At 36.8% G+C, this 11,140-nt stretch overlaps 3 protein-coding genes across 4 annotated transcripts; 2 read left to right on the top strand and 1 right to left on the bottom strand.

The window, feature by feature from the left end:
- Positions 1–835: 835 nt before the first annotated feature.
- LOC111785491 (abscisic acid receptor PYL4-like) lies at positions 836–1,753 on the top strand. Its single transcript, XM_023665889.1, has one exon. It carries the CDS (start codon positions 947–949, stop codon positions 1,541–1,543), a length of 597 nt encoding a protein of 198 aa, XP_023521657.1. The 5' UTR covers positions 836–946; the 3' UTR covers positions 1,544–1,753.
- Positions 1,754–2,922: 1,169 nt separating this feature from the next.
- LOC111785490 (U-box domain-containing protein 1-like) lies at positions 2,923–4,719 on the bottom strand (the record flags this gene model as incomplete). Its single annotated transcript, XM_023665888.1, has 1 exon — positions 2,923–4,719. A coding segment is annotated over one exon (1,797 nt), but the record flags the coding sequence as incomplete, so codon positions are not given.
- A 2,059-nt stretch (positions 4,720–6,778) lies between these two features.
- LOC111785489 (LOB domain-containing protein 21-like) lies at positions 6,779–8,703 on the top strand. Of its 2 annotated transcripts, XM_023665887.1 has the most exons (2): positions 6,779–7,412; positions 8,596–8,703. In XM_023665887.1, exons 1-2 carry the CDS (start codon positions 6,992–6,994, stop codon positions 8,688–8,690), a joined length of 516 nt encoding a protein of 171 aa, XP_023521655.1. In that variant the 5' UTR covers positions 6,779–6,991; the 3' UTR covers positions 8,691–8,703. The 2 variants fall into 2 exon arrangements, with proteins under 2 accessions (XP_023521655.1, XP_023521654.1); XM_023665886.1 differs by lacking the exon at positions 8,596–8,703 and having other exon boundaries at positions 6,784–7,521.
- Positions 8,704–11,140: the final 2,437 nt, after the last annotated feature.

Genomic DNA, 11,140 nt, shown 5'->3' with positions numbered 1-11,140 from the left:
GAGTTTCTTGCTTGTATTATCTACTTAAAATTAAAAATAAAAATAAAAAAATCTTCTAGAAGTTTCTTTTGTTAAAAAATTGGACTACAAATTCAATACTCTTTTAAAAAGAATGTAAAAATCATTTCACAAAAAATGGTTAGATAAATGAACATAAATAAAAACAAAGTATTATGAAAGAATCTTATCTAAAATCATAGAAAAGATAGAAGATAAAGGATTTTAGTTGAAAATGTAGGACAATTGTCCGGTATGAAGGAGACGTGGAAAATGATTAAGGAATTATCTTGCATGTTGGATTGTTAGGTGGAGGCCTACTCAATGGTTCAGTTCAGCGGCTTATTTCACTTTATGAATCTATCCATATATTACACTCCAACATGATGATACTAAATTAGTAGCTATTCTATGCCCGACTTGGTAACGTAAAACACATTAACGTTGCCCATTTGATTATTCTCTTAAACTATATGTTAACGCATATTCTGTTGAAGTTGTCTGTCCCATCATATTGTACGACATTTAATTAGAAGTAGTTGTTAATTAAAACTATATATTAAAAGAAAAGTAATGAATTGGTAATTAGATGGTGTGTTTCTAGAAAAGTCGTTAAACGTGAACAAAATTAAAGATATAAATGGTGGCAATGGCAAAGTTGAAGTTTGAAATGGAAATAAGGTCCAAACAAAGGCCTTGCAACTTGCCCATCCCACTTGCAATTCTAGGCAACTGCAACAGCTAAAAGTAAGCTCGAAATACAGCAAATTTTGTTCCCAAGTGGACCTCAATTCTTTTCTTTTTTTTCTCTTTTGAACCAATTTTATCAAACACTTTAATTTAAATGCCTCCAAACCAAACCCAATATATACCAACTCTTTGTCCTCTTAATTATATATTTCTTGAATCTATCCTCCCATCAAACTCAGCCCCATATTGAATTTTAAATATGCCTTCCTCCCTTCAATTCTACCGCTACACCACCGCTAGGCCCTCTGCCGCCTTTAACCCAAAGACCCACTTCGTTTCGCAGCCGTGTGCGCTTACAGACCACAAGCATGCAGTGGCGTCGGACCAGTGTAGCTCTGTCGTGGTGCAAACCATCGACGCTCCGGTGGCTTTAGTTTGGTCGTTGGTCCGGCGATTCGACAACCCACAGATGTACAAGCAGTTTCTCAAGAGTTGCCGGATTGTCGATGGCGACGGTGTGTCGGTCGGGACGATTCGTGAGGTGCACGTGGTGTCAGGTCTTCCGGCGCTGTCGAGTAGAGAGCGGTTGGAGATTCTCGACGATGAAAAGCATGTGTTGAGCTTTAGCATCGTGGGAGGAGAACACCGACTGAAGAATTACCGGTCGGTGACGAGCTTACACGTGTCACCGGGAGGCGGAGGAACGGTGGTGGTGGAGTCGTACGTGGTGGATGTGCCGCCGGGAAATACGAAGGAAGAAACGTGCGTGTTCGTAAATACGATTGTGCGGTGCAATTTACAGTCGTTGGCTCGAGAATCAGAGAACATTGCCAAAGCAAAAATAAAAAACATGTAAAATCATATACAATTTAGGTATAATGTAGATAATCAAACGCTAATCGCTTCTTTTTTTTTTCTTTTTTTTTTGGTTGGTGGAATCCGACTTTAACTTGCATTGGTATCTTATTCGTTTTTTTCTTTTCCTCCTTGGAATGGTAGTTACGATCTTTATCAAGGGCTGGACTTTTTTGAAATTTATGAGAAATTTATGCCCTTTTTTCTATTATTTGTATATATATATTCATTTTGGATGTTTTTTTTTAATTAAATTACGGCGTTTATTTTCTTTAAATTCCTATTTAAATGGAAATATCTAATTTAAGAGACTTTATTGAGGAAAATAAAGAAATCCCACCAAATTTGGAGTTAAAAGTATTTTATTTAATAACTTAAGAGTTACCGCCGTTAAAATTTTGGAATAGGGGAAAAAATAACAATCGCTTGACTAGTAATATTTTATTTATTTATTTTTCTATGCAAAATGGCAACTTGGTATTATTTTTTATTTTTTTTAAAAAAAGAAGTATATGCAATTTATGGCTGTAATTAGGGATGTGGAGCGGCCATTTGTCTTGCAAGTTGTGAAAAACATTTAATTTAGATATTCGCATTTTCTTTTTGTTTAAACCTCAAACTAATCAAATTGAGGCCGCCCATGTCGGACTCATTCATTTCCACTGTTTTTAGTCTAAGACTTTAATTATTCTAATCAAGTCTTATCGTGGTTATCATTGTTATACTTTAAATTGTCCTTTTTTTTTCTTTTTTCTTTTTTTAATTTATGATAATGAAATTAATAATCCACCTCTATAATTATTTTTATTTTTTTTAGTTTCCATTCCATCCCACTAATTTTAAACTTTTAAATTTAACTTTTATGATCGAGTAAAACTCATCCCTAATACTTGCCATCCGTTAAAAAAATTTATTATCACCGTATGGTCGAGGATGTTAGGAACCACGGACCTCCAAAGAAATAGCTCATGCCAATGGATGAGTCTCCTCTAAGGCTTATGAAACTCTCGAACAATCTCTCATGTCTACTTTAAACATAAGAAAGGTCTCATGTCAATGGATAAGCCTCTCTTGAGGCTTATGAAGCTCTCGAATAGTCCCCTCTTGATCGAGGCTCGACTTCTTCTCTGAAACTCTCGAGGACAAAGTACTTCATTTGTCCAACACTTTAGGTTTCTATTGACATGGCTAAGTTAAAGACATGACTTTGATACCATGTTGGGAATCACGAATCTCCGTAATGGTATATTTAGATTTATGGTTAAGCGAATTTTTCAATCAAACANTTTTCAATCAAACGAACCATAAAACCAGTAAATCCATGTTTAGAGTTTGCACAAATATATGTACTTCAGCTATATTATCTCTACATTCTGGTATTCAACATGGCTGAGATTGAAAGCAGCATCTATTAAGCAATCTTAGCAATGCATCGGCCTTTCTTCTAGCCTTCAATGATCCATCAGCTGCCAAGCTTTGCAGCGAAGGGACACTCCGAGGATTCATCAACAAACGCCTCCCAACTTCCTCTCCTCCATCTTTGCACATCCCCAACAACACCGTAATTGAACTCTCTTTTCCATTTGGAGATCCAAATCTTAAAAGATCAACCAGCAAAGGCACCAAAACTCTGCTCTTCCTTATCTCCTGCAGCCCTTCACAGCAGCCCAAAACCAAAGACAGCGCCTGCAACGCATCATCTGTTATGCCTGCCTTCTCATCTGTCAGCAACTCAATCAGCAATGGCACTGCCCCAGCACCTACAATGCAAGCTTTGTTGGCTTTGTAAAGAGCTAGATTGCAAAGTGCAGTGGCGGCGTCGCGCTTCCCGGCTGAATTGCCTTCTTTCAAGAGCCTCACCAATGCCGGTATCGCTTTCGGACTCGCCCCTATCGATATTTTGAACTCGTCCACCATTGTTAAGCTAAATATTGTTGCTGCAGCGTTTTCTCTTGCTTCCATTGTTTTCCCTGATTCTAAGATGTGTGTTATGTTGTCTATTGCCCCTGCTGCCACTATCAGGATCTTGTTGTTGTTAAAGATTGCCAAGTTGAACAATGCCGTCACAGCATTTTCCTCAATCCTTGGATCACCAGATCTCAACAATGTCACAAGAAACGGTATTGCTCCTGCCTCCGCAATCATCCTTCGGCTATCCATCCCTGTTTTTGCTAGCAACCGGAGCTCATATGCTGCTTGTCTTTGAACATCTGGTGATCCGGTTGCAAGCTTCCCCACCAGAAATTCGGCTGTCATTTTGACAGCGTCGGAGGCGGCTTTCGACGCCGAAATGTGATCGATCGGTTCATCGGAACGGTATCGACTGCTGTTGGTTTTTGAGAAAGAACATGGTTTTGTAGGTTCAAGCAAATTAACGTTGTTTTCTAGGCACCATTGTTGCATCAAACTTTTGAGTGCATAATTTGGTATGAGAGCCACATGAATTAGCCTCTGATTACTCTTGGGGCATACATGATGCCCTGAGTCAATCCATTGAGCTATTGAATTACGATCATAAGTATGTCCTGATGATACAATTACAGGATCTCTCATCAAATCTAACGAAATGGGGCAGCGAAAATCATCTGGAATTTGATCCATTGATATAGAAGAACACGAATGATGTTGAAACTTCAAGTTGAATTGTTCTTTCTTACTGAAAACCACTGTTTTGGCATGTCGAACAAGAGAAATTAGATTGTTTATATTAGAAACCACCATTATTCCACCTGTTCCTGCTTGTTTACGACCTTCTACTTCCAGTTTTGATATCTCTTCATCACAATCCATCAGGCTTCTCAGCCCAACACTACTGAAAAACTCTGCCAAATCTTTGTTCTTCTTGTTCATCATTAGTTCAAGAAGCTCATCTCTTCTTCGAACCTCGCGTTCGTCGGCCGAAAACTCGAATCGTTTAGCTTGATTGTGAAGAAGCTCCACTTGTTCTCTTGTATCATCTGTTAATTTCAGGAAGCTGAGAGGTAAAATATCAAGAACTCTCCCAATCTCCTTCACTAGCTGATAGAACTGATGGGAAATGAGCTCTGTCTGAAGTAAACTCCATAGACAGCTTCCTTCCTCACAGGTTTGAATCAGAAGCTTAACTCTTCGGATTACAGAGAAGAGTTCAGTGAAGCAAACAAGGGAAGATGGAGGAAGCTGAGGAGAATTAGANAAACATTTTAGTAATTTGAAGGGGTTTTGTCAGTTTCTTTTTGTTTGGCTGACTGTATGAACAATAGGAGGACTTGTTGGTAGCTGCCACTTGGAGCAACTTCCTGACTCCTTAAAATAGTCAAATGCCCAATCAATTTTATATTTTTCAAAACTATGCATTAACTGCACAAAGTCAAACTTTGTGGGCAGTCTCCTCTCATATCTCTCTTGCAAAATTTCAACTTTTTTGGTTCTTTTGGAGGTTTCTTAGGAGGGTGTATTGAAATGTCAGCTCATAAGCTCCCAAATCAATGCTCATTTTCTATGATCAAAAAATGGGTCAGTCTCTTTCTTGTATATAAAATTTATTTTGGAATTTCATACGTATAGTCTATTTATTTTATATCAGAACGTTCTTTATTGCTGACCTGAATGGCCATCACGAATTTGTCATTCCATATCGTTGTTACTACAAAAGTGTAAATAAGATCGATCGCACTCACACACCACAAATAGACACAAGTATTTACGTGGTTTGAAGAGAAAAAATCTCCCACATCACTGAGTGGTTGTCAATCACTATAATCAAAATGTTTATAAGTTTATCTCTCACACTCTCACACTGTAAAATCTCCCCCAAATTGTCTTTACACAAATATAATGAAAAAAAAAAAAACGAAATGAATTCCGATAGATACATGCATATAAAATCCAAAAGTATGATATGATACATGAAATGTATCAAAAATGTTGTCCACCTTGTCAAAAGAATCCCAAACACATAATCCGTTTGGTTGTCACCTAATCAACATGCCATTTCAGATCTGCCAAATTTTTTCACCACCAATCACGTTTGTCACCACATTAGGATTATTATAGTTCCAATTTTCAATAAACGAATGTCTCTTCATTAATAAATTCACGAACAAATAAAATTGAACATCAATATGCTTGGTACGAACATGATGAACTTAGTTATTCGACAAACAAATAACACTCCCGCATGTACATATTTTTTTTTTTAGTAATACACAAATCATTAACTAAACCATGCATCCAAATATATTCTTTAAAAGCTTCCTTAACTATCATATATTTTGCTTGGATAGTAAACAATACAAAAGCAAATTGCAATATCGAACGTCAGCAAACATGTTCACCAACCATATGGAACAAGTTGACTTGTAGGGGTGCAATGGTTACGTTTCTTCGTAATCTAATATCTTTCCACAAGATTAAATAATGAAAATGAGAGTGATTTGGTCATGTTAACCTCGGCAGCTTTTGGTTCTGCTAAAAGGGCACAAATCACAACCTATCACTGTCAGTGTATCAGAACTATGGAAGTTTCTGTGTGGATGTACTATGGACAAATGGGTTGACTATTCTCAAGTGGGCTTCAAAAGGAAAAGCCCAAAAATCGCAAACTTCAAGCCCACGATGAAGCCCAATTTGAGTGCTCTCTCTCTCTCTCTCTCTCTCCATTATTAAAGGGCCCACTGAAACGTTGAATGGTACAAAGGCAATCTAAAGAAGGGGCCTACTTGATTGATAGAAAAGGAAATGAATGGAAGGGAACATGCCACAATAAAAGAAGGGTTACAGACACCACAATCCAACCTCCTCCATCAAAATATCAACGCTAATAATTATTGGGCCGGCCCATTTTCAAACCACCAACCAATCAAAATCATTCCTCCAAATTCCCTCTTTCTTTTCTCGTCTGCAACAAAACTATTTCTTGTGTGTGTGTGTGTGTGTGTGTGTGTGTGTGTGTGTGTGTGTGTGTGGTTTGAGGAAAACGACGACCAGTTTGTGAACAAGTGGGTTCTGGGAATTCCATTATGAACTTTGGCTGTTTCGCTCAATCACTGCCCCAACCATTTTCATTTGATGGGACTGTTTTTATCCCTTCCTCATCATAACTCCCCTTCCCTTTCCTCTCTCATTTTACCCTTAACTCAATTATGCCCTTAATCTTTTCATTAACATTTTCTAATAATTTTTCAAAAAAAAGAACATTATTTTTAGTTTCTTAATACAGATCATCACTATGTTACTTTATATATCAAATATGATGTCTCATCCTAAGTTAGGAACACAAATAATGGCACCCCATGTTCTTTAGTTAAAAGCATTCCTTCTTTTTTTCTTCCTTTAATTGTCTATTTCAAGCCTTCTTTAACCATTTATATATATATAGACACATCCTGTTGTAGAGGAGATGACATTATTTCTTGACTGACATGATGAAACAGCAGCAGAAGCAGAAGCAGCAGCAGCAGCAGCAGGCATGAGAGGGTGCCATGATACTCGTTCTTCTTCTTCTTGTGCAGCCTGCAAATTGCTGAAAAGAAGATGCACGCCCACTTGCATATTTGCGCCTTATTTTAGGTCTGATGAGCCGAAGAAGTTCGCCAAGGTTCACAAAGTGTTTGGGGCGAGTAATGTGAGCAAGATTCTGACGGAGGTGCCTGAGGAGCAGAGAGAGGACACTGTGAACTCTTTGGCTTATGAGGCGGAGGCTAGGCTGAGAGATCCTGTTTATGGATGCATCGGTGCCATAGCTTTGTTGCAGACTAAAATGGCGGAGCTTCAACATGATCTTGCTCTTGCCAAAGCTCGCCTAGCTCGTTATGCTGCTGCTAATAATAATTATTCTTCTTCTACTTCTTTGGGTGTTTTGGAAAATTGTGTTGTTAATATGTCTTATGGTGGATTGAGTTTCTCTGGGCAGAGTTCTGATGATATCTCCCAATATGGTTATTTATGTGACTTTACCCATTTTCCATATCCATTTCAAGCTTGAAACTTTGTGCTCTCTTTCTCTTTCTCTCTCTCTTTCTCATCATGGTTTCATCAACCATTTTTTTTTTTTTTAATCTCGAAACTCTTTTTAGATTCATAATAATTGACATGAAAATGTGTTAATTAGAGAGATGTTTTCACACTCTTATAAATAATGTTTCATTTTCTTTCTCGGGTTCTCATCCACTCCTTTAATGTCCTTGTTGGCACACCACAGGTACGATGTTTCATACTCTTATAAGTAATGTTTCATTCTCTTTATTGGATTCTCACAATCCACCCCTGTGGGACCCAGCTGGCACACCGCCTATATTTGACTCTGATAACATACTAAAGTCTAATGATGTCCTTGTTGGCACACCTGATTTCACTAATTGTAATCGTCTAAGCTCATTACTAGTAAATATTGTCCCTTGTTGGCACACCGTTATTTCACTCATTGTAACAGTCTAATCTCATTACTAATAAATATTGTCCTTTGTTAGCACACCGGTATTTCACTCATTGTAAATATTGTCTGCTTTGACCCGTTTATATAACGAATTAAAACGAATAATGTTAGGAATCATTCATGATATTGTCCTTTGAGGCTAACCTTTCATGACTTTACTTTGGGGGCTTCCCCAAAAGACTTCACTGTAGATACCATTCCTCGCTTATAAACACATGATCTTTTACTAAATTAACGGATTCACTCCCAATAATCCTCAACAAATAATATCTACTAACGGTGAGCTTGAATAGTGAGCTTAAACAGTTACTCGGTATATTTTATTTTCTATTTAATTAAATTCTTGTTTCCCTTTGTTTTTTCATCAACGAAATCTAGAATGAATAAATATTGAAAAAAGAAATGTTATTTTACTTTTGTTTTTGAAAGAAAAAGAAAAGGAAAAGGAAAAAGGGTGGATGGGATTGGTGGTTGTGTAGGTCCAATGAGAGAGAGAGAGAATGACAATAGTAAGATGGGGACGTGTGGTGTGAAAGTATTGGGTCGAGAGAATGACATTGGGCCCAAAATCCCATTGGGCCCGTCAAGCCTAGGCCTTATATGATCNTTGGAAAATTGTGTTGTTAATATGTCTTATGGTGGATTGAGTTTCTCTGGGCAGAGTTCTGATGATATCTCCCAATATGGTTATTTATGTGACTTTACCCATTTTCCATATCCATTTCAAGCTTGAAACTTTGTGCTCTCTTTCTCTTTCTCTCTCTCTTTCTCATCATGGTTTCATCAATTTTTTTTTTTTTAATCTCCAAATTCTTTTTAGATCAGTAAGAATTGACATGAAAATGTGTTAATTAGAGAGATGTTTTCACACTCTTATAAGTAATGTTTCATTTTCTTTCTCGGGTTCTCACAATCCACTCCTTTATGACTCGATGTCCTTGTTGGCACACCACAGGTACGATGTTTCATACTCTTATAAGTAATGTTTCATTCTCTTTATTGGGTTCTCACAATCGGGACCCAGCGTCTTTGTTGGCACACCGCCTGTATTTGACTCTGATAACATAGTAAAGTCTAGTGATGTCCTTGTTGGCACACCTATATTTCACTTATTGTAACCGTCTAAGCTCATTACTAGTAAATATTGTCCCTTGTTGGCACACCATTATTTCACTCATTGTAACCGTCTAAGCTCATTAGTAGTAAATATTGTCCCTTGTTAGCATACCGGTATTCCTTTGTAAATATTGTCTGTTTTGGGCAGTTTATATAACGAATTAAAACAAATAATGTTAGGAATCATTCCTGATATTGTCATTTGAGGCTAAGCTTTCATAACTTTACTCTGGGGCTTCCCCAAAAGGCTTCACTGGAGATACCATTTCTCGCTTATAAACACATGATCATTTACTAAATTAACGGACTCACTCCCAATAATCCTCAACAAATAATATCTACTAACAGTGAGCTTGAACGATTCACGTAGGTAGCTAGGTATATTTTATTTTCTATTTAATTAAATTCTTGTTTCCCTTTGTTTTTTCATCAACGAAATCTAGAATGAATAAATATTGAAAAAAGAAATGTTATTTTACTTTTATTTTTGAAAGAAAAAGAAAAGGAAAAGGAAAAAGGGTGGATGGGATTGGTGGTTGTGTAGGTCCAATGAGAGAGAGAGAGAGGAGAGGGTTTAATTGAAATAGTAAGATGGGGACGTGTGGTGTGAAAGTATTGGGTCGAGAGAATGACATTGGGCCCAAAATCCCATTGGGCCCGTCAAGCCTAGGCCTTATATGATCCATCATTCACGAAACTGGACATGACTGATTTGAAAGAAGAGAAAGGGCATTAATTTAAAAAAATAATAATAATAATTTGGGACTTTTAAATTGCGATTCCAAAGAATTGAAGCCAAATTGAAACTGGATGATGCAATAAATATGGTGTATAAGTAAGTTTTTGCGAGTACCGAGACACTGTGGAAGTGTCCCCCCACTTTGGCATCGCTCACATGCAGATGCTATTTCCTAAACCTTTCTCTTTCCCTCTCCCTCTACGCCTTCGCTGTTCCTCTTACGTCCTGACACCTCCTCCCCTTTGCATGCACTCTCCCAACTCTTTCCCTCTCATTACCCTTTTCTTCCCAAATTATTTATTCCTTACATTTTAATTTTGTTGTAACTTAAATAATAAGTATTCTAAAAATCTTCACGGTTTTCAAGGAGAATAAATGTCAAACAAGTGAACCTATATTTCAATCAATATAAAGGTCAAACAAATCAAGCTCTACATCAAATTCTACCAAATCAACCTTCATATATCATTTAAACCAGCATATAATAATTTTCGGCGCCCTCATGCCATCACTTGTTCGTAATAATAATTTCTTGTATGTACTTAAATTTTCATTTTTATCATAGAATCGATGAATTCAAATACAATTTATACGAATTACATGTGTTAGATGAATATGAGTCTTCACAATAGTATGATATTTATCTATTTTGAGCATAAACTTTCACTTTGCTTTAGGCTTCCTCAAAGAGCCTCATAACATATAGAGATAGTATTTTTTTTTTATTATAAATTAGCAAATGTTGGACTTTCATCGTACAAAATAGGCAATAAAAGTAAGACAATGACATAATGCACGTCTTAGCATAACTATTCCTTTTAAATTCAAAGTTCTAAAGTGCTCTTATAGATTTGAGCGTGCATGTGAATGATAACGAGAAATTCAATCCAATCTAATCCAAACGAATAGGAATAGAATTAAAATAAAAGTGCTCTTATAGATTTGAGCGTGCATGTGAATGATAACGAGAAATTCAATCCAATCTAATCCAAACGAATAGGAATAGAATTAAAATAATCCAATCTAATCCAAACGAATAGGAATAGAATTAAAATAATGGTGCATTATCCAAATTGGTTAGAGTTTGAAGAAAAATAATGAAGTGTTCCCATCCCATTATGTTCATTGTTTTTTCATTTGTTGGTGTCAGATAAAAGTAAGAAAGAGGCGGCCGAAATAAGTCTCTCACGTGTATGTGCTTCTGCTCCCTGCTGCAAGAAAAGCACTCCACCAAGCCCAAGAACCCCAACTTCAACTCTCTTTCTATATTATATATTGGTATTATATTGTATTGTAGTAGTATGTGTGTGTGTGTGTGTGTGTGTATA

This window comes from Cucurbita pepo, unplaced genomic scaffold (genome assembly GCF_002806865.2).
Source record: "Cucurbita pepo subsp. pepo cultivar mu-cu-16 unplaced genomic scaffold, ASM280686v2 Cp4.1_scaffold000512, whole genome shotgun sequence".
NCBI classification, from domain to species: Eukaryota; Viridiplantae; Streptophyta; class Magnoliopsida; order Cucurbitales; family Cucurbitaceae; genus Cucurbita; species Cucurbita pepo.
This window is presented reverse-complemented; position numbering and strand designations above follow the sequence as displayed.